The 27313-nt window shown below is 41.6% G+C and overlaps 1 protein-coding gene across 8 annotated transcripts in view; it reads right to left on the bottom strand.

The window, feature by feature from the left end:
- The window catches only part of STXBP5L (syntaxin binding protein 5L), a 420013-nt gene that overhangs the window by 220099 nt on the left and 172601 nt on the right, over nt 1-27313 (bottom strand). For all 8 annotated transcript variants that reach the window (XM_043538749.1, XM_037909775.2, XM_043538743.1 and 5 more), the window contains exons 3-4: nt 26910-26991; nt 24117-24217 (exon numbers count right to left, since the gene is read on the bottom strand). In XM_043538749.1, coding sequence (XP_043394684.1) covers nt 24117-24217; nt 26910-26991 — 183 coding nt within the window. The remainder of the gene's footprint in view (nt 1-24116; nt 24218-26909; nt 26992-27313) is intronic.

Raw genomic sequence — 27313 nt, 5'->3', positions numbered from 1 at the left:
CTGGGGCATCCAGGATCCGTCTGCTGTACTGCATGGCTTGTGTTCTTAAAACATGGAGCCTTTCCTCCCAGCTCACTTTCTCTGACTTTGGCAGGTCCATCTTGTGGCCCTCTCAGTCTTCCTCCCATGAGTCCTTTCTAAACTCCTGCTTTATCACCTCTCTTTGTGGTGTGTGGGAATTTTCCACTCTCCAAACACCAGACCCCTCTTGAAGGAAGTTGGAGCCAAAATAGGGTTTCCTACCTGAACTGAAACTTTGGTCTTCCGGATGTGGTTGCAGACGTGTATTCCACTCAGGTGTGCGTGCACCGACTGCACCAAAGCCAGAGAACTTTGCTTAGTAGTACCTGTTGGGGCAGCACTCGCATCCTCTGTCCCTTCATAACCCTTCCCATGGCTATTTAAGGGAAGCACCACCCTGACTACCCTCATTTCCTTTCATTGAACATCAAAACTTGATGCAGAGGAGATGAAGGATGGATTGTGGAATACATGTCTGCACCCACATCTTGAAGAACAAAGTTTTAGTTCAGGTAGGTAACTGTTTTTGATTCTTTGAGTGGTTCCAAACATGTATTCCATTCAGGTAACTTACAACCAGTAAAGGAAGGAAGTGGGGCTTGGATTCTACTTAAAGAACAAAAACAGAACTACCTTCCCAAAGTTTGCATCTGATCTAGACGCAGTTGTAATAGCTTGGTGTTTGGTAAAAGAATTTATGGAAGACCAGATAGCAGCCCTGCAAATATCCAATATAGAAACATCACTGAGGAATGTGATCAAAGCCACTTGGGCCTCCCAGAATAAGCCAGCAGTCTCTGTGGAGAAGTGGTCTGAGCTACCCCTCATGTTGTCATAATATAGGAAGTGATACACCTGGAAATCATCTCCACAGAGATCACCTGACTTTCATCCTATCTACATAGAAGACAAAAAGTCGAGGTGATGAATGAAACAGTTTAGTTCCTTCCAGATAGAAAGCAAGCATCCTCTCACATCCAATGTGTGAAAATGCTGTTCATATGCATTTGATTGCTTAGGAAAGAATACTGGCACACATTGTAAATGGCTTGCAGATCCAGGACATTGATACAAAGGGAAGTTTCCTGTTCTGTACACAAACTTTGGATTTTCAGTGTCCCTAGATGTGCTTTCCAACATACCGTGGAGGCATTGGTAACTATGATCCTGGTTGGTGGAAGACGGGCAAAGGGAACACCTCTGCATGCATTGATCTGATCTGTCTACCACCCTAGGGACTCCAGGATGGCTGCTGGAAACCAGAGATGGACCAGGCTGTCCACTGACTGACAACTCAGGAGATAAACCTAGTTCAACCAGTCCTGAAGAAGACGAAGACACAATCTCGCATGCTGGACTATGTAAGTCTATATGACCTAGCAACTTCAGGCATACACGGCCTGTAGTTGAAGGATGAAATTGGAGGGACAGACACAGGCAATGAATTGCTTAAAATTGCTAATTCAGTAGAAAAGCTCTGAAACTCAGAGTCTAGTAGGGCCCCCAATTAACTCAATATTTTGTGTCTGAATTAACGCTGACTCTCCTTTGTTCAAAATCAGACGCAGACAATCAAAGAGACATAGTGCGAACTGGACATGATAGAGGATTTGGTCTCTAGACTTGCCTCTCACTAAACTGTCATCTAGGTAAGGAAAGACATGAATTCCCCTTTTTCTGAGGACAGTCATGCATTTGGTAAATATGCATGGGGCTTAGGACAGGCCAAAGGAAACAGTGATATTGATAATGCTGACCACTATAAATCTCAGAAACTTTCTGTGTCTTAGCAAAATCACCACATGGAAGTTGGGGTCCTGCAGATCAAGGGTAGCAAACCAGTTGTTTTGAGCCAACATGGGGAGGACTGTCTCAAAGGTGACCACGCAGAATTGCATGTATTTGATGTACTTATTGAGACCTTGGATATCGAGAATAGGTCTCACCCCTCCCATAGACTTGGGGATCAGGAAATCCCTTTCCCTAGATAGCCTGTCCCCAAATGGCAGAGATGTGGTCGGAAAATTTATGAGTGAAGTGCTGCTTTTGATAGGCAAGTCAAACTGGTTGCTTGCCCAAATCTGAAATGCAGGACAGGGCAGCTGGTTTAAACTGGAACCAGAAGGCCTTCTCTGTGACCACTGTCCCTTCCTGAAAAGTCTTATTGCCTACAAGGGTAAGTAGACTGCCAGAAGAACCACTATGCGAGTATTGCTGCTGTTGTTGCTGACTTCCATAATAATGCTTCTCTATGGCTGGGGTATAAACTCCCAGTGAATGTAAAGTAGCACAAGAGTACTTAAAAGAATGCAATATTTCACCATGTTTTTCTGAAAACAAAAACCGACCATCAGATGGTCTTCTAAGGTTTGCTAATTCTCAAGAGCTATTCCAGAGCTTTATAACCAAGAGGCTCTTCTCATTGTTACTGCTGAGGCCATAATTCTGCCCCTACAAAGTGCAGTGATGTCTTTGTCATTAGACGGCCTTCCACAACCAATGCCTTCAACTCTTCCCTGGAGGATTTGAGCAACTTATCTGTAAATTTGAACACAGCCTCCCAATTTACAATGTCATATTTGGATGACAGTGCCTGTTGATTAGCTATGCATGTTTGTAAAGAGCAAGTAGACTAAATTTTCCCCCCATTAAATCTAACCTTTAAAACTTTTTGTTTTTAGTACCGACTTATGCCTCCCCTTGTCATAACCTCTCATTTGGCACTGTTATGACAAGAGAGTTAGAGGCTGAATGAGAGTAGAAGCATTTGAAACTCTGCATAGGGACATAATACTTCTCATCAGTTCATTTCACTGTGGGTAGTAAGGAAGTTGGGGTATGCCACAAAGTTTTTGTGGGCTACAAAAGCGCTTCATTTATAAGGAAAGCTACCCTCCCTGGAGCCAACGACTGGAGAATGTCTACCAACTTATGAGAATTCTCCTGAACAAACTCTGCCTGAAGGCCCAAGGCTGTAGCCATTTGCCTCAGGATATCCTGATACAATTTAAAGTCCTCAGCACAGGAAAGAGGAAACTGTTATAGTGGAATCTCATCCAGTGAGGATGATGGAGAAGGAAGGGGGCTAATGGAATCTGCTGTGATACAGCTTGCTACTACCATCAAGGCTCCAGCTGACCCAGCACAGGGGAAGCAATATCAGTATGTTCTCCCGCCTAGCAGCATCAGGAGTTGAGAGAGCAGGAGGATTAGGTGACCATGGTTTTGAATGAGGTGAGGATCGGGAACTTGAAGATCCTGAGGGAGGAAAGGGTATGAAATTGGTGGCCAGTAGGTCCTGGGCCAAGAATCCCTATCCTTACTGCAAGAATTCTGCCAGTCCCAGTACCAATAGTGATCTCTTGGGGACCTCAAAGACTTTCGAGCCTGGTAACTGGATGGAGAAGAAGAGGTAGAGAATAACTCCAAGCTAGATTGCAAGGCATCTCTCCCAAAGTCTATCAGGAATGAAGGAGCCACCCCTGGTAGACCCATCACACGCCCTGACTCATCTGAAGCCCAGAACATAGGCTGCATCAGTCCAGATATAGATATAGCAGCAGGAGCCTTGAGTATTGGTAGTGTCACCAAGGCAGAACTAACTCGACACCAGAAAGGGCATCAGTACAGAAGAATGAACTGGTACCACATCTGTAGATCTGGCCCATACCAGACCTGCAGAGGCTGAAATTGTCTCCAGAGCCAAAGATGGAACAGTTACTGACAAGGGATCCCTAGGGTGTTGATACAGATCCCAGGGCTAACAATTGCATCAGCATAGTCAAGGACTTTTGTAACAAAGGCAAGTCCAAAACAGAGAGGCAGAGTTCAATTCACTGCTGCCTGAAAAGCTTGTGGGATTGATACTGTCACTGCTGAGACTGAGGTTGTCAGGATCAGACTCACCAGTTGTCTCCCGGACAGCACCAGAGATAATGGTACAACGTTGGAATGATCCCGCCTCAGTACTAGAGAGCAGGCAGATAGTCCAGGTCTATCCTGAGCACTCAAGGAATCTCAATGCTGGCCAGTACTTCTCTTACATGAGGAATATGAATCTCCTTGAGCCTTGGAGAGGCCATGGTCAGTCTTATGAATCCTCTTTCTTGGCAGAGAAAATGAAGGAGGATGGTCTCTTCTTCTCCCTAGAGAAGAATCAGAGTCTGGCTCCACATCAGCAGGTCATAGTGGCACGAAAGCCCTCTGAGGGGTCAGATGATCCGAAGAGAGTTCAGGCACTGAAGTTAGCCTCATGGCTTGTTCCATAATTTGCTGATTGAGGCGTAAGTCTTTAGCCACCTGCATTCTCTTTTTAAAGGAATTACAACCGAAACACTTTTCCTTAATATGTGTCTCTCAAGTAAGCAGTAAAAATAAAAAAAGACTTGAAAATTAGAATTAATGTTAAACTTGCACTCAAATATTTGAAAGTATGGAATAGTTAATACTATGACTCACCATACTATAAGAGTAAAGGTTAGTATAGCAACAAAGCGTCATATTTTGTATTGGAACATATGAAATAAATTATATTTTAAGGCTTCACTTGTCAATGAAGGAACTTGGGAGTATGCTGTCTCTACTCCTTTTTAACAGCACACAACAACACTAAAGGGTAAAATAAATAAACTGGTGAAAAAAAATCTATCAAATTGAGACCACATGTAGAGATTTTGGAAGCAGAAATGTACAATAATTATCCAGATACAATTTGGATAGGAAAATGAATCACTGATTCCAGTTATCTTATTTATATATGGTACATTCTTTGAAGTGATATCTTCTTTTCCCTTGAGGGAAAATATTAAAAGGGTTACGGTGATTGCATTCATATAGGATTTCCGTCTCCGTGATGCAATTAATTGTAGATTTTTCTCTATGACCAATTGATACTTTTTTGTTAGCATTTCTCATTTTAAAAAATCTGTTATGCAATTTTAAGTTTAGGACACTATATCTTATCTATCTTTATCTAGCCATATGATAATATGTATGCAGTATTAAAAGCAAGTTAATGACAGAGATCCTCATTCATTCCTGGCTAACTCCTATTAAGTCAATTGAGTTTGTACCTAGAATCAATTTGGTGCATGCTTTAAAAATATTTGAAACAACAGCAAGAAAATTAAAGCTAATAATTAAAATCATGGTTCTATTCCATTTTGCCAGGCAAATGAAAGGTATATAGCAGTTTCTCTAGATCTCAATGACACTATTCAGTTTAGAGACTAACCAATTTATCTGAGCACAAGCTTTCATAAGCTACAGCATCCGATGAAGCGAGCTGTAGCTCACGAAAGCTTATGCTCAAATAAATTGGTTAGTCTCTAAGCTGCCACAAGTACTCCTTTTCTTTTTGCGAATACAGACTAACACGGCTGTTACTCTGAAAACTATTCAGTTTGACATCCTCTTTTCTTATATTTTGTAAGTGTTCTATGCTGTTTACTTATTTAATTTTGTAATTAGCTTCACCTAAAGATTTCAAGATCATGGACAAGATCCTGCTCTTAATTACACTTGTTGAACTTGCATTGAATATTTTGAAGTCAAAAGTAATTTCTCCAAATACACATAACATATATCTGAGAAAAGAATTAGCCCTTAACACATATATTTCTTCAGATGTCAGTAGTCATTTTTGACTTTATGTATTTTATAAAACTTGGATAACATGCTGCAGAGAACAGTTTGATAAAACAGCTTTCACAGAATATGCTCCTGCATATTCTATATTTGTATATAATAAGCACACAGGATGTAGCATAAAAGCAACATATAACAGTTAATACTGAGATATTAAATCGTTAATTTATCATTCTTAACATACAGAATTTCTTTGCTGGCCATTCAGAAACAGTCTGCCACATCTGTTATAGACCTTTTTATGTTGGGGTCATAATAGAAAATAGTCTGTCATAAGTGGCAAATTAAATTTGATGTGAGTTGGTGGCAGGCAAATATTTTTTTGTTTTGGTAGCACTGCTCAAGTAATTCAGAGTGTTGGAGCATATTAAAGTAATTCTGTATTAAAATCACAAATGAGTTTGATACCCCATAGTTTAAATTCCAGGGTATTACTAATTAAGAGGTCTCTTGGTTTTTGATACTGTTTCTCTCCCTCTCTGTGTGAAACTTGCAAGCTGCTAATTGTGTTAGTACATTCTAAGACAGAGTCTGTTCTCAAAGCAATTCTTTGTAACAACAACTACTCACACAGAGAGAGACTCAAAGCAATACTCTGTAACAACAGAAACAGCACCCAGAGACTCCCCGCCCTTTTGTTGTATTCATCTCGCTTTGTTAACAATTGTGATTAAAATAGAGATAGAGGATGTATGTGGATGGATACTTGGTGTGGATAATAATTGAATGATCAGGGAGGTGCCAGCCTAAGAATCCTGTGTCCATCGGCTGAAGAAGGCGTCAAGTGAAAATAACCAGAGGACCCCCGGAGGGCAGACTGGAATCCACCCAACAGCCTCAAGAATGGGAGAACCAAAGAACAAGATAACATCTGGCAGCACGGAGCCGTCAGGAATGTGCCATCTGCTGATTGATTCAGCAACAGCATGATGAAGCAATTCCCATAGACTGACATAGGAAGAAATTCCTATAAAAATGGACTCTAGAAAGCGAGAACTTTGGGGTCTGATTCTGCAAACCAACTTCCAGGCGCATCAGACGAGCATCTGACAAGGCCCTGCTCCCTCCTCATGTTCAGGCTACCTGGCCAGTGGGCTTGGCATGAGCAACTCTAAGGCTGGTAACTATGATAACAACCTTGCAGAACCTGTGTGTGTGTGTGTATGTATGAATGAATGTGTGAATAAATATGAAATTGAATGGAATGTTATAGCTATAACTGACTGCTTACTATGATTCTTTCTGTATTCACAATAAATGTGGCATTTTGCCTTTTCCCCTTATAAGATCCTGCTAGTTTTTATTTTATTGGTATAACAAGAGGCATGATTCGGCAACATTTCTCTGAGTATTGTTCCTGGATTAAATGTCATGAGAGTAACTTTAAACTAAGTCTTGACAAAACACTACAAGCCCAGATTTAAAGGGAAATCTGGGATTTTGCTCTGACAATATAATGCATTGAAACTTTTTGTTCTTTGCGTTTTTACCAACCACATAACAAAATCATTTCTTGTAAAAAGTCCCGTATTTATGGAAAAAATTATAACTGGAATGTAGATTGGGTGCTTTGAGATCCTTCAAGATAAGAGATGCCATGCAAATATAAGCAGTATTTATTAAATGTTTGGCAAAATAGCAAAAGCTGCAATAATGGAAATGTAGCTCAAGGACGTGCTTCACAGTGGGTGAAATATATGGTTGGCTTTTCCATTTACAAATGGAAGATACAATTTAAACTTGTTGACCACTGTGAATACTGTGTAAGAATCACTTCAGGGACTCTTGAGAGAGTTGAAGGACAACAGAATGTTCATATTTCTTAGGACACTCTTTTAGTCTTTGTTTTTCTCACATCATATTAGATTCCAGAGAAACCTTTGATGGATATTTCAGCCAAAAGAAATAGTTCAGATAATAGAATTCTACACTGGTCCCAGCTATTGCCCTATAAGAGGGATCAAGGTACCAAAACATAATTATGGGCTCTGAATTTTGAAATATAGCCAGAACAGATAGCAGGTCTTAACAAGTCCAAATTTAAATCCCATTAGAGTAATACAACATGGTGTGTCCCCCGGCCCCTCAAGTTTTCCTGTACAAGCCAAGGTGTTACTTGAACTAATGTACCAATGGCCAAAGCAAGAAAGATCGTGTAAAGCCAGCAAAAAATATAGCATTAACTTTGGGTCCACTAGCCTCATACACCTATCAAAAAATATTAATTTAGACTTATTGCATGTCACTCTGAAGCTCAGTCAGTAAACAAAATTCAGATCTAACCAGGATGAAGGACAGCCTGCCATCATCTCTTATTTTGGATGATATTGTTAAGCATTTTCCAGTTGAGCAGATAATGCTGCATACGTTTGTGCATTGTAATCCTATATCAGCCATAGACAATGCAATTTTAAAAGTTCCCTTAGGTCTTCTAATATATCCCCCTGCAATACTGTCATTCTCTATAACAGTAGTTCTCAAACTTTTGCATTAGTGACCCCTTTCACACAGCAAGCCTCTGAGTGCAACCCCCCCCCAACCTTTAAATTAAAAACATATTTTTTATATTTAACTCATTATATATGCTGGAGGAGAAGTGGGGTTTGAGGGTGCAGGCTGATGGCTCACAAACTCCCACGTAATAACCTTGTGACCCTCTGAGGGGCCACGATCCGCAGTTTGAGAATCTCTGCTCTGGACAATCAGAGAACTATCTACAGCTGACTGGACTGGACTTCCTCTGCCCTGCACTGATTGGCTGTTTGCTCCAACTCTCAGCTTCTCTCTCTCCCATTCCCTCATAGTCTCTTCACCTCAGCTTCACTCTGCACCTAATCCTCTTAACTCTTCTCCCCTGCCCTGTCCTCCTGACCCTCCTTCCATTCAATATCCTCTCTTCCTTCACTTTTCTTTCCATTTAAGTGAGCCTGTCCTAAATTGAACCCATCTAAAAAAAATTATAATGAAACTAACATGTCTTTTGCTGCCACCACACTGTTCACTCTGCTTCTACATTACACCCTTCCCCCACCCTGTGACAGTCTTGTCTATTTAGACTGTAAATTGTTCAGGGCAGAGATTGTCTGCTACAATGTGTTCGTACAGTGCCTAGCACAATGGGGCCCCATGCTCGGTTCTTTTTTAGGCACTACCATAATAAACGTGATTAATAATGAACTCCACGATGAGATTTATAAGCCTCAATCACTCTCAACCTAAAATGTTCTCCCTACCTCAAAAAATTTAAGTGTCTACTTGTTCTTTTGAGCCGTAGGAGGCTTATGCCCTTCATCCTTGTGAGCATTAGACTGCTGAGTGCAGGGATCCTCAATCTCCACCCTGTCCCTTCCACGGATTTTAGAAGGCTCATCGATAAGACTCTCCAAACCCCATCTCTTATGAATTGTTAACCAGTGCATATAGGTTTTACACCCCTGCCCCACCTGGCACACGTTATAAGGTATTATGTGCATGGTATTAATATAAAATATATATACGGGGTCATCATGCTGAATTGTATGATGCTTATTCTTGCTCACTTATGCTAAGTCATATCCCACAATGCTCTGGGACAAGCATAGCTCAGCACTTGACTTAAACAAATAGAGAAACTCTCAAAAACTAGATGGATGAGCATTATGAAAAAAAGGTGCAACGTGATACAAGGAAATAATGCAGTGTGTATGAATGCTTTGTATTAGGCAGTGTCTTCATGACCCTTAATGTTTGGAATTTAATATTCAAAATGGAAGATATGAAAGTACAGGAAGGCACCAAAGACAGAGCTGGCACAAGCTGGCTAGTTAAACTTAAAGTTTAAGTGGAATGAACTGTGCTGTGTAATTTGTAAAACAGCCATACTATGAAAGACGGCTAGATTAAGGAGGCATTTGGGAAGCACGTGTTCTGTATAAAGTGAACTGAACATGCTGTGAGATTTTGCTTCCAGAGAGCGACTGGTGATGTATCAAGTCTTTCTTTCCTGTACATTATTGCTTTGTCTTTAGACAATAAATTTGGCTGACCTTGGTTATTTGAACATTCTTAATATTGAACTGCAAGTATAGTCAATTCTATACTTTTAGTCAATAAAACTTTAGAAGGCTCGTCAGAGCCTCACAAAATCCACCCCCAGGAACTAGAACGTTCACAGCCCCACCATAAGCTTCTACCTAGGCTTGTTGGAGTCCCAACAAAATCCTCCCCAACCCCAGAAGACATTAGGAGGTTCATGGGATAAACCCAACCCAAGCTTCCCCTGTGAGCCTTAAGATGTTCTTCAGGGGCCAACCAACTTCTTCTCCTGCCCCCACAAGCCGCAGGAGCCTCATTAATGCCCAAAGACCAAAATACATATTAATTATTTATATTGCAGTAGTGCACAGGAGCCCCAATCTTTTTCTAGGCCTGGTCTCTGCCCAAATAATCATTCACACACCTCCAACGTAAAAAGTTTACAGCAAAAGTAGCTCATCTATATTTGAGGCTGAAAAATTGAACACCCCCCACCACCACCACCACCTACCTCACTAAAAAAAATTCCAGAAGTTTTTATAAACAGCTTTGTCAGTGAAGCGGATGGAGATACGACATTAACATTTGGCAGAGTTGCCTTTCAATGTCCTTGTGAAAAATCCATTTTGATTTGCCTGTTTTGTCAGCCACTGAAAATAATCCTTTACTTTTAGGCTGCTCAAAAATTGTAAGTGTAATCACTAAGTAGGGGAGCGTCACATTATTCATAATTTCTCGGCTCAAATTAAAAAATATATATGTATTCAGACATGACTGGAAACAATATATATTTTATCCTGCAACAGTATCTTTAGGCATAGACATCAAGGAGGCTTGTGGGTTAGAGGAGATTAGGATATTATTCACATTTTTTATTGCTTGCCACGATGCAAACGTTGAATTTGTTGATATCACATGTGAAACAAATCTTTAAAAAAATTAACCAAAATTAGCTTATTATTTGAAATTAATGAACATTTACACTTATTGAAGCATTTCTTTGTTCAGAACTGGATTTAGCTACTTGAAATGATGGTATATCAATGGACTAGGCCACCTGTCCCCATTCTCAGATGTGCTATTATATAGGTTGCAAGCCTATATTCCTTTAATGGCATAGTAGATCCCCAACTATGTAAGTTACTTAAAATATGCACAATAACGGATATATTTAGTACATTTTGCATTTAGGCTACCAGCCTTTGATGGAAACAGCAAACTCTGTTTTATATGACATTAGCAAGAAGCTTTCTCTCTCACACACACTACAAAATATATTTTGTACCTTGGCTCATATCAAGAATAGAACAGAATTTAAATTTTATGCAAAGTGTCTTTTACTCCAAGTAACTCAAATTACAAAGCAACTAGCTAGATACTATTAGGGAAAGGAGGTTGTAGAAAAACATGACAGCTGATATACTCTCAGCCAAGCTCACATACATTGATCCTATTTTATCAACAGAAGGAATGCTTGCCCAGATACCAGGGTAGCACTGTTGGCTCAGCAGTGCACCCTCCCCCAGCAGCATGGCACCCTGTCTTGGCAGCTGATCTTCAGAGAACTTGTTTCTCATGGGGTCTGCTGCTGTGTAGCCTTAGCCCTCCGGATAAGACACTCTCCAGTTTCACTCCTTCTAGGGCATCAAAAAGTCCCCATATAAGAGTAAACAAGGCGCTCAAGATGGGCTGGTCTAGCATGTCTTCAGTAGCACTCCACTTCTCTTCAGGGTGTGTCTTCAAACAAATGGTCACCTGGTAGATTTCCCTAGGCCCAGTCCCGCAGGGAGGCTCACCGAGCTGGAAAGCTGTCTCAGATTCCTGGTTGCAATCAGGTTCTCTAACAGAGGAAGAGCCAAATGTCTACACCACAATTAAACAGCCTGTAAACATAAGCCCCACAAGCCTGAGTCAGCTGACATGGACCAGCCACAGGTATTTAATTGCAGTCTAGACATAACCTAGCTGACCTAAGCCCTCTCCACACCTGACACCTGTGGGCAAGTGCACAGGTTCTCATTAACTCCCTCCTGGCCAGTGTGGGGCTTGCGTACCCCATTATACCAGTTTATTACCTATTCTTTTCACATGAGGATCTCAAAAGGACAATTTTAGAATAAGGAAGATAGGTCCTTGCAGAGAAGCTAAAAAGACAGCTGTGCATCTCTTTAGCCTTCAGTACAATTACACAAGCCGGGGGGGAATTTGTAGGCCATAGGGGCAGCAAAAGTGAAATGTAATTTGGTTAGCAATACACTTGTATTAGTGGTGCTGATACATAACAAGGAAAAGACCCATCTTGACTCTTAGAACAATCAAGCTGGGATTTAACTGCCAGTGCCACAGGGCACATTTAACCCTGCATCCCTTAGAACATGAATCCCAAAACGTTATTTTAATAGAGTCTCTTTTGACTACAAGCACACTTTAAATGGTATCATCTTTTGAACTGTGCTTAACACTCTGCTGCTACTACCTGTTATAAATTCACAGCTACATCAAAAAAAAATCCACAGGATGTTTATACTAATATTTTCCCATTACTACAAACTAGTGCTGACAAATATAGTAATCTTCAACATTAATAAAATATCTTACTAAGTCAACATGTTATGGGACAAATTCTGCAAGCCTTACTACTGTGAAGTAGTAATTAGGCATGAAAATAATCCCATTGTCTATAACGGAACAACTTTCATGAATAAATGCTCCTCATGAGTAAAGGTTGCAGAGCCTGACCCTGTATAAATGGCTACTGGTGAGAAAGGGAAGTTACTCATCTGTACAGTAAATTGAGCTCTTTGCAATACATTTTTTTTTCAGTGAGAAATAAATAAATTATGGTCTTGAATAGGTGAATGATGTGCTAATATAGCAGCTAGGTGACCCTGTAGTGTGCTAACAGAAAGGGCCAACCTCTTAAGCAATAATAGGCAAGGATAGGAGGAATATCAGCATGAGCTGGAGATACCCAGAGCAAGTCTAGACTCAAGTGCTACATCAGCACAGCTGCACCAAGGCAGCTGTGCTATTGTAGCGTGTCTGGTGAAGACATGCTATGCCTATGGGAGATCACACTCCCGTTGGCATAATTACTCCACCTCTGCAAGAAGCAGAAGCTATGTCTGTGGGAAAGCATCTCCTGCTGACAGAGCATCAGTGTGGACAACGCTCAGGTCAATGTAACTTACGTCATTCAGGGTGTGTCTTTTCACATCCCTGGGCGATGTAAGTTACATCGACTTAAGCAGTAGTGTAGACCAGCTCTAGTATTGAGACAAACTGAGAACTAATTCCACTTACTATGTAAGTAGAAAGGATTCAACAAGATCTACTTTGTATTAAAATATTCTGCACATCTCTGGAACAAGTCTTTTCTAAGTCAGCCAACCAGAGAGCACCTAAGCAGTGAGATGCAGGGTATGGATGCAGTCTTTCCTCTTGTCCTATGAGATTACGTCCTAAAAGAGTGGTAGTATTATTTGGGGATATACAAACAGCTTCATTAGCTCTGAGAACCAGTAATACCCAGGCCAAGTTGGAGCTAAGAGGATTATCAGCATTGATTCCTGCTTGATTTTTTTCAATGTTCTTGGTATGAACAGAATCAGGCATGCATACTTCAGCCTCTGAGACCATTGTAAGAGAAATGTGTCCATTTGAGATTCTGGACTATGACCCTCGGTGGAATAGAATATTTTGCATATAACGTGCATTTGGGTAGCAAAAAAAAAAAAAAGTCCATGTCTAGAAAACTCAGTTGGTTGAACACTGGTTGATTACTGACCATTTGTAATCTTGGAAAGAAAAAAAAGTCTGAATATATGATCTGTTAAAATTTTGTAGCCTTGGTAGATGAAGGGCTGAACCTGACACTTGATGACACACTTGACAGTGTGTGCAGATGAATCCCACATCCCAAAGTGGATCATTAGGGACTTCACTAGAAGTGGCAGAGAAAGGGGAATGCCCTGGCAAGCTTGATCTGGGTTCTCTGACCAATTTAAGAACAATAGGAACACCATGTCTATTTAATGTTTGGTTGGTAAGTAGAATTCAACCACCATTGAAAACAAATGAAAGCCTGACAAACTGAGTCACAAATGCATACAAAACCACATGGTCTAGCAGCTATAGGCATGTCCTTACCATTGTGCAGGGGTTTGTCTGTAGTTGATTTAATAGGTGTAACATTATCAAATCTGCTTCATGGAAGATCGTCTCCACCACATTAAGAGCCTATCAGCATTCCTATAAATTCTATTTTACGAGTGGGAGTAAGAATAGAAGATTTTATTTGTTGATTTTCAGCCCTGAAATAACTAACAACTGTAGAATATGAGGAGACCTTCCCCAAATCAGCCAGTTATCTAGTGTGATAGACCCAGGCCAGTTAGGCAGCAGAGTAGCCTCATTGGGATCCAGGAAGTGGGTGGGCGAAGCCCGCCCACTGCTAAAGGATCCCCCCCCCCCGCCTAAGAGAGGGGGGGCCCACAGGACCTGGAAAACCTATTAATTACGGGGGACAACTAATGAACAACAGGGACAGGAGTGCGGTCAAAGGGTCAAACAAAGGGAAGGGGACACCGAACAGAGAACCCCGGATAGCACCCACTGCTCCTCAAAGGCGTCAAGGGACGCCGCCCAGAGGAACTCTGCCCGGAGGCGAGAATGGACAGAGGATCGGAAATAGGCCCCACAGTCGCAGGAGACTCCATCAGCCAACGTCCTCACCCTGGTTTTATAGATGGCCACTTTAGCCAGGGCCAGGAAGAGGTTGACCAGGAGGTCCCAGACTTAGCGGGGCCACGGACAGGGAGTGCGTAGATAAGGAGGTGAGGAGAAAAGTGCAACCAAAACCTTAACAAAATATTTGTGAGGAGCTGGAATAGGGGCTGCAACCTGGCGCACTCCAGGTAGACGCGGCATGAGGGAAACCCTAGCACACAAAAGGCGCACGTGTCCGGGATTGGGGTGAACCGCGCCAAGTACACGCCCGTGCTCACAGCCCCGTGAAGGAGCCGCCAACTGATATCCCCGGCAGGCCTCGGAACTAAGGTGGAATAGAGGCTGGCCCACCGGGGCTCCTCACCCTCTAGAGGTGGCAGGAGGTCTACAGCAGAGTAGCAGAAGGCAGATATACTGGCCAATGGATTAAAAGTTTTCTGTTCCCTGACTGACCAGAGCAGGGGCTGCTCCAGGCTAATGAGAACACCCGACTCCAATTAACCTGCAAAGAGTCAGATGAGGCCATTAAGCTAATGTGACCACCTGACTCTAATTAAGGCCCCTCTGATAATATAAAAGGGCTCACTCCAGTCAGGCAGAGAGGAGTGGAAGTGTGGCTGAAGAGCTGGTTAATGAAGACACCCCTCAAGTCATTGGTAAGGGAGCCCTAAGGTAAGGGTGAAGAAGGGAGATGCAGGAGAGCTGTGGGGAAGTGGCCCAGGGAAAATGTAGCAACTCTGGCAGTAAAAGGTTGGCTGACAACAGCTGCTACCATTAGGGTCCATGGGCCGGAACCCAGAGTAAAGGGCGGGCCCTGGTTCCCCCCAACCCACCACTACAGAAACACCTCCTGGGAGGGGAAAACAGACCCCTGTCAAGACAGGAGGCTAAACTGTTTTGGCATGAGGCTGTAGGAGCAACAGAGACTGTGGGAACTCTCTCACCAACCTCTATTACTGGCTTATGATGAAAAGGGCTCAGTACACTGTATCCCTGGCCCTAGAGAGAGAAGGGCTACATGGAAGGTTGCAGTGAGCCTCTGAAGCTAGCATAAACTGCCTGGAAGTGCGGGACCCACAGGGACAAGGTCAGAGCTCTGCCACACTAGGTATAGGTAGAATAAAATGCTCTGAATTCTTAGGCTACATCTACACTTTGAGCTGGGACTGTAATTTCCAGCTCGAAGAGATAGACCTGCACTAGCTATGATCAAGCTAGCACGCTAAAAATAGAGTGGAGCTGTGGCAATGTGAGAAGTGGGAGGAGCTGGCAACCTGTGTATGTTCCTAGTGTCTCAGATGGGTACATCGTTGGCATGGTCAGCCCCTCCCCTGCTCACGCAGCCACAGCTACACTCTATTTTTAGTGCATTAGTTCAATCAGAGCAAGAACAGGGTACTACGCCCCCCAATTTGAAGTGTAGACATCCCCTTAGATGTGTTGCTAGAATGCCCAAATGTTTTGGTTCACTGGACAGTCCCAGTACTCAGATTCACTGTTTCCAAAGAAACAGTGCACCCTCATTTACCAATTCTACCACTCCACTTAACTCACAAACCTTCGATATGTTTACAGTGAAAACAAGTATATGTTTATTTAACAAAGCAGAGATTTAAGTAGTAGCAAGTACAAGTATTGGAAACAAATGATTACATATAAAATAATACACATTCCAGAGCCTAGGCTTAACTATCAATATATTTGTGTCTTGTAGAGTATTGCTCACACAAAATTCTTGCTGAGCTTTACAGTCAGGTTGACTCTAACACTCCTTTCATGAGACAAGCAAGCTGTCAGTGGCCTCCTAGATGAAGGATTGTGTGTGCTTCCTTGCACCCAAATGTATACCAGAACAATCCTGTGTCTTTATTCATAAACAGAGCACCCACTGCTGCTGTTTGTTTCATCCTGGAGATTTCCTGTCTTGTAGATTAGCCCCTGGCTAAGTAGCAAATAGGCATACATTGTGAGGCATACACTACACAAATGGCCAGACAGCGAGATAACGTCTGTCTGTAACCGCAGAAAGGTTCTTTGAAGCAGGAGATAGGTGATCTCCTGGTGACCTGCCTTAGCTCCAAGACCTTAAGAATCTATTTCAGTACAGATATATCCTCAAATATTATCCATACATTTTGCAATGATTATGATAAATCACTGGGTTTCTGGCTCTTGGTAGAGATCTCACATGCGACTCTTTGGTGAATTTATGCATATATTTCTCCCAGGGGATCCTTGTACAACCCTATCCACCCCTTTGCCCCCTGCCAATTGGCACCAACAAGTTCCAGGGTCACACAGGTGAAGAAAAAAAAAAATGTCACCAAGCTAAAACTTAGAAAGTAAACTTACACTGACTAATTAACTAATCCAAACTATGGTAAAGAACTATATACTATAACTAGTGTAGAAATGCAAGAGACAGGAACCCTGGTCTCTTGGTCCATCTTGCAGTCACAGGCAGGAAGAAGGAATTGAGGGTCAGTTGGCCTTGCTCCATCCTTTATGACCTAAGGTTTGAGGTCGGGAGGAGAGGAACAAGGGCATGCAGGACACAGGCATGGGCCAACGCACACTGCTGGTCAAAAGATTTTTATCATGAGCACATGAAGTGCAGCTCCACCAGAAGTGGAATATATAGAGACAAGCACTTGAAAGAGAATGAGTGAACTGATACAGATTTTAAAAAAGCAGCTACTCCAACCATCATCCACACCTGAACTGAACATCTGAGGTCATGAAAGTGGAGTCACCTCAGTTTCCTGACCACCACCATCACTTCAGTTAAAACCTAAACCAGAAGTACTAGAATGCTACAGAGAAGACTGTCCTCATAGCACTGTAAAAAGCCAGACAAGGAAGTACTGGAATAACTCTTGTTACTTCAGTTCCTTAGATTCTTTATCTATAAAATAAAGTTAATTATGCCTATCTCATGATAGTATCTGATAGTGTTTGCAAAACATTTGAAAGATGAGAAGCACTGCCCATGGTTTACTAAGAATTGTGAGCATCCTATTTTTGTTATCCTGTTTTCCACCCTCCCATCCCAACCCACTAGACATAGGTGTCAGACTTATTTTTAGTTTCCAGGCTCTTTGGGGCAGGGACCAGCATTTTCTGTATGTTCGTACAGCACTTAGCACAACAGAGCTCCAAAACCAGATTGCCTCTAGGAGCAACTGCAAAGTAAATATCAAATAATAATAAGGCTCACAGACAAGAGTATTTTCAATTAGATTTTTCAACTCTACTCCTAGAGTAGAGTTAAGGTAATCCTCTTTGTTTGCCGCTATATTATATGGTTTATTTGGGACATGTTTCTTATATTGAGAAATACTGCCCAAAAATTTCAAGTTTGGATGTCTGAAGTTATGCACATAAATCCATCTAGACACTTAAATAAAAGTTGTCTGATCTTCAGAAATGAGTATATATACTATTATAATTTGTGTTACCGTAGCACCCAAAGTCCCCAACCAAGATTGTACTAGGCACTATACAAACATGTTGCAAGACAGTCCCTGCTCCAAAGACCTCACAGTGAACAGAAGCACCCTTCTCTCTCTATTTTGGGGAACTAAAGCACAGAAAGATTAATTGACTTACTGAAGGTCACATGTGAAGTATGTGGTAGAGTTGGTATTTAAACCCAGTTCTTCAGTCCTGAATGGGCTGTACACTAGTGGAATGCACCTGACAGCATGACCTCTCAGGCATGTGCAAGGTCACAAAATGCTACAAATTGGAATCCTCCATGCAGTGCGACCTTACACCTGCACACGCTGTGTTGTCCCCCCGTGCAGCAACAGTGCCAGAAAGCTGTTTCACTACACCCCTGCTGGGTCCCAGTCCAGTTCATAAAAATGGCCATATTAGATCGGACCACTGGTCCCTCTAGCCCACACCCTCTCTTCTGACAGTGGCTGGTGCCAGATGCTTCAGAGGGAAAGAACAGAACAGGACAATTTATTAAGTGATCCCGCCCTGTCATCCAGTCCCAGCTTCTGGCTGTCAGAGGTCTAAAGAGACCCTTAGCATGGGACTGCATCCTTGACCATCTTGGCAAATGGCCATTGATGGACCTATCCTCCATGAATTTATCTAATTCTATTTCAAGCCCAGCTATACTTTTGACCTTCGCAACATCCCCAACAATGAATTCTACAGGTTGACTGTGCGTTTGTGAAGACCTTCCTTATGTTTGTTTCAAATCTGCCTATTAATTTAATTGGGTGACCCCTAGTTCTTCTGTTATGTGAAGAGGTAAATTACATTTCCTTATTCACTTTCTCCAGATCAGTCATAATTTTATAGACCTCTATCATAATTCACCTCAGTCACCTCTTTTCCAAGATGAAGAGTCAGACTTTTTAATCTCTCCTCATATGGGAGTTTTTCCATATCCCTAATAATAAATTATCTTTCTCTATACTTTTTCCAATTCTAATATATCTTTTTTTGTATGGGTAACCAGAACTGCATGCAGTATTCGGGGTATGGAGATACCATGGATTTAAATAGTGGCATTATAATATTTTCTGTCTTTTTAGCTATTTTTTTCCAAATGGTTCCCAACATGTTAGCTTGTTTGACTGCCACTGCAGATTGAGCAGATGTTTTCCGAGAACTATTCATAGAGACTCCAAGATCTCTTTCTTGAGTGGTAACAGCTCATTTAGACCCAATCATTTTGTATGTTGGGATTATTTTTTTACAATGTGCCTTACTTCACATTTAACATTGAATTATATCTGCCATTTTGTTGCCCAGTCACCCAGTTTTGTGAGTTCCCTTTGTAATTCTTCGCAATCTGCTTTGGACTTAACTATCTTTTGTATTGTCTGCAAACATTGCCACCTCGCTGTTTACCTTTTTCCACATTCTTTATGAATACGTTGAACAGCAGTGGTCCCAGTACAGATCCTTGGATGGGACCCTGCTATTTACTTCTCTCCACAGTGAAAACTGGCCATTTATTACTACCCTTTGTTTCCTGTCTTAACAAGTTACTGATCCATGAGAGGACCTTCCTCCTTTTCCCATGACTCCTTACTTTGGTAAAGATCCTTTGGTGACGGATCTTCACAAAGGCTTTCTGAAAGTCCAAGTGCACTCTATCCACTGAATCACCTTGTCCACATGTTTGTTGACCCCTTCAAAGAAGTCCAAAAGATTGGTGAGGCATGATTTCTCCTTATAAAAGCAGTGTTAATTTTTCCACAACAAATTGTGTTCATCTAAGTGTATGATTCTTTGCTTTCGTACAGTTTCAATTTGGCTGGTACTGAAGTTAGGTTTACCAACCTGGATTTGCCAGGATTGCCTCTGGAGCCTTTTTTTTTAAAAAAAATTGGTGTTAAATCAGCCTCTGTACCAGATGACTGGTGGATAGCTAATGTAAGCAATAGGTCACATATCAATGTTAATAGTTCTGCAATTTCATAACTGAGTTCTTTCAGAACTCTTGGTTGAATATCTGGTCCTGGTGACTTCGTACTGCTTAAATTTATCAATTTGCTCCAAATTCTCCTCTACTGACACCTCAATCTGGGACACCTAAAAAGATGTGTCACCTAAAAAGAATGGTTCAGATGTGGGAATCTCCTTCACATCATCTGCAGCATAGACCACACAAAGAACTCATTTTGCTACTCTGAAATAGCCTTGTCTTCCGTGAGCGCTCCTTCACACTTCAATCAGCCAGTGGCCCCACTAACTGTACGGCAGGCTTCCTGCTTCTGATGTACTTACGGTATTTTGGCTGTTAATTTGAGTCTTTTGCTAGTTACCCTTTAAATTCTTTTTTGGCCTGCCTAATTATACTTTTTTTCTATTTTCCTCAATATGATTTGACTTCCAATTTTCAAAAGATGCCTTTTTGTCTCTAACCACCTCTTTTCCTCTTCTGTTTAGCCATGGTGGCATTTTTGGTCTTTTTTTAATTTGGGGTATACATTTAATTTGAGCCTCTAATATGGTTTTTCTAAATAGTTTCCAAGCAGCTTGCAGGCATTTCATTCATGACTGTTCTTTGTAGTTTCTGTTTAACTAGCTTGGTAATTTTTGTGTAGTTCCCTTTTTCGACATTAAGTGCTACTGTGGTGTGCTTTTGTTTCCCTCCTCCCCCACAAGGACGTTAAATTTAATTACATTATGGTTGCTATTATGGAGCGGTTCAGCTATATTCATCTCTTGGACCAGATCCTGCACTCCACTTAAGACTAAATCAAGAATTGCTTCTTCCCTTGTAAAAAGAAAAGGAGTACTAGTGGCACCTTAGAGACCAACAAATTTATTTGAGCAAAGCTTATGCTCAAATAAATTTGTTAGTCTCCAAAGTGCCACTAGTACTCCTTTTCTTTTTGCGAATACAGACTGACATGGCTGCTGCTCTGAAACCTGTCATTATGCAAGGCACTTCTTCCCTTGTGGGTTCCAAGACCAGTTGCTCCAAGAAGCAGTCATTTAATATGTCTAGAATTTTTTTCTGTGCATCCAGTCCTGAGTTGACAGGTAGCCAGTCAATATGGTGATAGTTGAAATCCCCTATTACTGATGGGGGCTTTGGGGAGAATTTTTTTTGTAGCCTTTCTTATCTCTCTTAGCATTTCACAATTATCGTCATTATCCTGCTCAGGTGGTTGTTAGTGTATTCCTACTGCTATACTCTTATTCAAGCATGGAATTTCTATCCATAGAGATTCTATGGTATAGTTTGATTCATTTAAGATTTTTAGTATATTTAACTCTATGCTGTCTTTCACATCTAGTACCACTCCCACATCAGCACAACCTACTCTGTCATTCCTCTAGATTTTGTATCCAGGTCCCACCATGTCCCATTGATTACTATTGTTCTACCAAGTATCTGTGATGCCTATTATATCAATATCCTCACTGAAGGCACTCAAGTTCACAGATCTTAGTATTTAGACTTCTAGCATTTGTACACTAGCACTTATAAAATTTGTCAATATTTAGTTGACTATCTTTAGTCTTCCTTGTTTGACTGTTTCTCTTCAGTTCCTACCTGTACTTCACCAACTTCTATCCTCGCCTCTTTACTAGGCTATCCTAATATCCTCTTTAATAAATCCTCCTCTAAGAGGTGTCTGTCTGAACTGTACGCTCCTCTGCACCTGTTGGCTTTCCCCAATCCTTAGTATAAAAACTCCTCTATGACCTTTTTAATTTTACATGCCACTAATCTGCTTCCATTTTGGTTTAGGTATCATAGAATCATAGAATATTAGGGTTGGAAGAGACCTGAGGAGGTCATCCAGTCCAATCCCCTGCTCAAAGCAGGACCAACACCAACTAAATCATCCCAGCCAAGGCTTTGTCAAACCGGACCTTAGTCAAGTCAAGCCATCCTTCCTGTATAGGCTCCTTCTTTCCAAAAAGGTTCTGCAGTTTCTCATAAACTGAAAACCCTCCTCCCAATACCATTATCTCATACATTCATTAAGACCCTGCAGTTCTGCCTGTCTAACTGGCCATGTGCATGAACTGGAAACAGTTCAGAGAATGCCGCCATGGAGGTCCCAGATTTTATTTTATTACCTAGCAGCCTAAACTTGGCCTGCAGGGCCTCTCTCCTACCTTTCCCTATTTCACTGGTACCTACATGTACTACGACCACTGGCTTCTCCCAAGCACTGCACATAAATATCTGGATGTCTCCAGAGGTCCACAACCTTCGCACTCCTAACCAAAAAAAGGGTATTAAATGGCAATAAACTTTTTTGTTCACATAGTTGCCCAGTGAGAGCTCATGCCCTTCTAGAACACTGTTTTGAAAAACTCAAACTTCAGAAAACCAGGAATACAGAGTTAAGTTACATGCCCATGTAACCTTAACTCTGCCCTCTGAGAGATAACCCAAAACATCCATATCACACATACTTGCACTCTGCTTTTTCACTGTACATAAAAGGAGCTACCTGCATCTGCTCCACCCTCAAACACTTAGGGTACTCTCCTGACAGAATACCACACTTGTGAAATTTAACAACCACTTCACACTTACTCACAGGATACCAGTGAATGGGGCTCAGCCACCATTCGGGGGCAAGGAACCCCAGATTATAGCTCACCTGAAGGTAGGGCAGGGAGAGAGGCTCAGACTGCCCTAGAGAGGCAAAGGGCCCCCAGATCCTGGCGCACACACACAGAAGGGGAGAACATGGGGTTGAAACAACCTTGCCCCCATTCTCCCCTAGTCACCCTGCCACTCACCCCTATGTCTCCTTCCCAGTGTCCCTCTCCTTTACCTGAGCTACCCAATTCCTCTCACCACCCCCCACCACCCATCCTCATTTATCCCACTCCCCATAATCCCCCCTCCCCTCAATGCAGCCCCAAACTCCTCTCATTCCTATTCCCCGCCACTCGTCCACATTAAAATGTCCCTTACCTGCCAGGAAACAGTCACATATCTTTTGTGGGGGGAGGGACAGGAGAAAGGTAATCAAAGTACTTTCACTCAAAACAACCAAATCACCACACCTGACAGAGAAATTTTAGCAATGTGACTCTGACCTTTTCAAGATTTCTGCACTAAGTGCACACACAAAAAAAAGGTTGCCAGAATAAGTCAACTTTAAGAAAAGCTTCCGACCCCCCACTCTTACCATCCGTCACCCTGGGGTGTAACTTAAGAATCCCTTGGCTAAATGGTTCTGAACTTGGATCACTGACCCTACCCTGAATCCCCATGAGGCACACCAAATTTCAAGGCAACTCAAGTAACCATACAATTTTAGAGTATTTAGAACAGTCAGACTTTAAACAGAAAGCTGGTCTGACCCATAACTATATCAGAGCTGCTGCTCTGCTACAATCCTTCCTCTCTACCTGCAGCTCTAACTGATGTCAATGTGAGCTGAGTGCTCAGTATCTCTGAAAATACAAGCATATTTTAAAAAGTGACTAACGTATAGGTAGGTGCAAAAAGAAAAGGAGGACTTTTGGCACCTTAGAGACTAACAAATTTATTTGAGCATAAGCTTTCGTGAGCTACAGGTAGCTAAATTTGATAAATTTTACCATTGATTTAATCTGTTTGGTCTAGAGACTTCTAATTATTAGACATTCAAAAAGCAAAACTAATCATGAAAGCAAATCTCTGAATATTTGAGATTTATCCATCCTAATTATAGTACACATCGACATTATTATGTTAACATAGCAGTATTTACTGGAAAATAATAAGGGCCAATTTGTCAAAAATTTGGATTCCACATCGTTACACAGTAGAGAAGAATATTCCCTTCAATACAGGAATTATTGGGTGAGGACTATGGCTTGTGTTGTGCAGTAGGTCAGAACAGAAGATCATAGTGGTCTTTTCTGATCTTAAAAAGAATCTATTAATTGTGCCAGTTTGTACAGCTAGAAGGTCACAGAAGCCCAACTTTACTGGGAAGAAGAAATGGATTCTACAGACTTGAGGGGGCTACTGCTCCACAAACTGCACTCTGCTGAATCATGTTCTGTGTAAGCCAGATTTTAAAAGTTACAAAGGAAGAAAAACTTTCAAAGCAATCAGCTACATCATTCATTAAGTCAGCAAAAAAACCCAAAACAAACAAGAAACCCTCCCAACATATGCAACAATAAATCCTCCCACCAATGATATGTCAACAAAATCTAATTAGTCAGTTTTTAAAATAACATCTTTGTTTATTGTCAAACTGGCTTACCGTTCTCTGTTAAATTTCAGAGAATGAAGAATAGCAGGCCGTTTCTGTCTTAGGTTCCACAAATGCAGTGTGTCATCAGCACTCGCACTGACCAAGGCACCCTACAACAATCAGAGCCAGAATATGGTGGGATGTTATTCATTTGCATATTGAAAGGGAAGATTATTTCAGAATAAGACAATGATCTGTCAGTAGACAGCAGTACAACATCTGTGAAACCCTTACTTTCCTTCTGAAAAAAATACTCTGCAACAACCATTACTTTGCTTTGACTGATCCTATACTAACTCAAAATGTTCCAATTTGAGCTGATCTGGAAAATGAAATAGCTCATTCTAGTATTAAACATTTGATTTTAAATGTGTTTCTGATTGATAAACCAGAAAGAGTGTGGAAGAATTGGAATAAGAAGGGAAGAGGTATTAGCTTGAAAAGATGGGTTTGAAGGAGGCAGTTGAAGCAAGGACAGAGTGCTTAGCACACAAGGAAAGGGAGACTGCCCCAGGCACAGTATAATAGTCAGGTCAAGATAACAGAAAATGCAAAATCAAGAATGAAAAAAGGACATGAAAGTAAGAGGATAGGGATGAAAGAAGGGAGACTGAGCAGGGGAAGTCAGAACAGAAACGCAGATGGCGCCGGGGAACAGGGTCTGGCGACGGGGAGCTTGCCAAGCTGCACCACCCTGCCCACCCAGCACTACTGTCTGGGAGCAGGGGCTTTCCCCACCCACCCGGAGCTCCAGGCCCCCCCAGTTGGCTGGGGCCCTAGACACAGGCCCTGTAGGCCCAGTGGCTAATCTGCCACTAGTGGACAATTGTGGGGGGGGAGGGGGAGATTTTGGTTACAATAAAGAGGAAGAAGTGATGTGACTTAAAGATTGTGCTCTCCCCATCCCTTCTCCCATAGTCAATCAAAGATTATGGGCCTGGGAAATAGGAAGGAAAGTGGAGTTCTCAATCAAGATAGAGAAGGGAAGCAGAGGAGGAGGAGGAGGAGGAAAGGTGATAAGACTAGAGTTTGAGATGGTGATTGAACATCTATTGTTGTCCCTCTGGCATCTATTCTTAGATGTGAGTGGATACAGAGTGAGAGGTAAACCCAGAACTATCAGATTTGATACGGTAGTTGAACATATACACAGAATAGAAATAGGAAAGGAGTGGACAAAGAAAAAACTCTACAGAAAACCCCACAGACAGGAGAAAGGAAGCAAAGGAGCTAGTAAAGACACTGAATGAATAGTCAGCAGGGGAATACAAGGTCTAAGGGAGCACAGAACCAAAAAGCTAAGATTGGAAAGAAAGCAGGGGAAGCAAGAGTGATTCACATGACAAAATGAAGGCACACGTATTTTTTGATGTTCACACATATACTCCAAAAGTAACTGTCTCAACTTTAGCATAAGTACGAAAGACGTAATAGAAATGTTTCATTCAATTTGAATATGTACCTGGTTTCTTTAAACGCCATGTAAAATGTATTTAAGTTTTAAATACCTATGTTAAATTATTTTGCCTAAGAGTATGCTCTAGGCAGTTACACCTATAGTTAAGGTTGCCTGAGACTTTCTATTATAAGGTCCTATTTTCAGTTGCTTATAACTTTTGCCAAACATTACCTGTTCAGGCTGAAACATTCCATGCCACGTGTTTGCCTCAAGCTGACGTTTTCTGGGAAGTTTCAGCTAAAATATTCAGTCGTTTCTCAGAACAAGATTAGGAAAAAATGTTGTTTTGCACACGTAAAAATGGTTGTAAATTTTTTTTGTTGAGAAACTCCAATGCCTCCTTGCTTTGGAGAAGGAGCCTGAAGTTTGTCAGGGGGTGGTCTGTATGTCAAGGATGTGCCTTTTGCCTTCCTCATGAAAGTCTGCCCAAATGTGGACAGTTTAGGAGCCTTTCAAAAAAACAAACACACATACAGAGGCTGCACATGCTCATGGTCTTATTAGAGTTTGAAAGCTGCATTCTTTGAGGATTCTGTCTGCACTGAGCAAGCTCCAACCCGCACAGCTCCTCCATGCTGACTGGACTATGTATGTACCATCTTCAGAGTGACCGAGTAAGCTCCATCCTGTAGCTGCAGGGACTGAGGCTTATCTCTGCTATTGCTCCTCCCAGCTGCGGGGGCCGCTGTGGCACCAGAACTTTGAGCAGAGAAACTCTCTCCTGTAGTCAGTGTTTCCCCCTCCTTCCAGCACACAGGCAGTATGGAGAAAGAGGAAGCTGCCTGACTTGAATTGGTGGAGGGAGGCCCGATACCCCATAATTAATCATTATTTCCATTTCCAGAGTAAGTTTCATTCAGGGGGTGGATCCCAAATCACTTTGCGTAGTATTTATAGGGATCAGTTTTTATTATTCTGAGTTTCCTGAGACTATGACGTTTCAGCTAAGCAGAAACTTTTTGTATTAGTGCAATTTTTGTTAGTTCATTAATTTCTATCTCATAGATGTCTATGCAGTGAGGAAGATGATCCAAGAATTTAGGTTACACATATGCAGCTCGCTGTGTGTTCAGTATTTCACATCACCATATAAAGGCCCTGATTCTATCACCCATACTTATCTTGAGTAACATCTTATACTACATGTAGTCCCATTCATTTAAACAGGACTACGTACACAGAAAATTATATTTGAGTGCAAGTGTGAGCAGCAGAATCAGGTCCATAGTTTCTTGCTGGCCCTTTTGTTTGCCCTATCTGGAAGTTACATTGCAAAAATATATAGACTGTACCATTCAACCATATTTAAAGAAAAATTCTGCACATTGAACATATAGCCTTACCTCATTGATTAAGAATTGGAGCTGCAGTACCGCGGCACCACTTTCATGTTGGCAGTAGCAATCAACACCAGGTCTGCCCAGTCTGTTGCAATCAAAGTCAAGGATTCTGACATTTTGGTTATCACCAAGAGTAAACAGCCAAGAGGACACAAACAGAACTCTCTTGCAATTAACCTTAGATTTAATAATCATTCTTGCTTTCTCTAAAACATGCTAATCTTCAGCCGTTCTAATTAAAGTATCAGCACTATCACCCTGAAACATGCAATTACGAGTGATATGTTCTTGACTATATTCCTCCCTATGAATGAAAGTGCATAAATTATCATGAAGATACAGCGAAAACACATCTTAAACTCCAATTTGTTTTATTTCATCCTCATAGTATGTGTTCATATTACAGC

The sequence above is a fragment of the Chelonia mydas genome, chromosome 1, assembly GCF_015237465.2.
Source record: "Chelonia mydas isolate rCheMyd1 chromosome 1, rCheMyd1.pri.v2, whole genome shotgun sequence".
Classification (NCBI taxonomy): domain Eukaryota; kingdom Metazoa; phylum Chordata; order Testudines; family Cheloniidae; genus Chelonia; species Chelonia mydas.
Note: the sequence above shows the minus strand (reverse complement) of the source record. Positions and strands in the feature narration are given on the sequence as shown.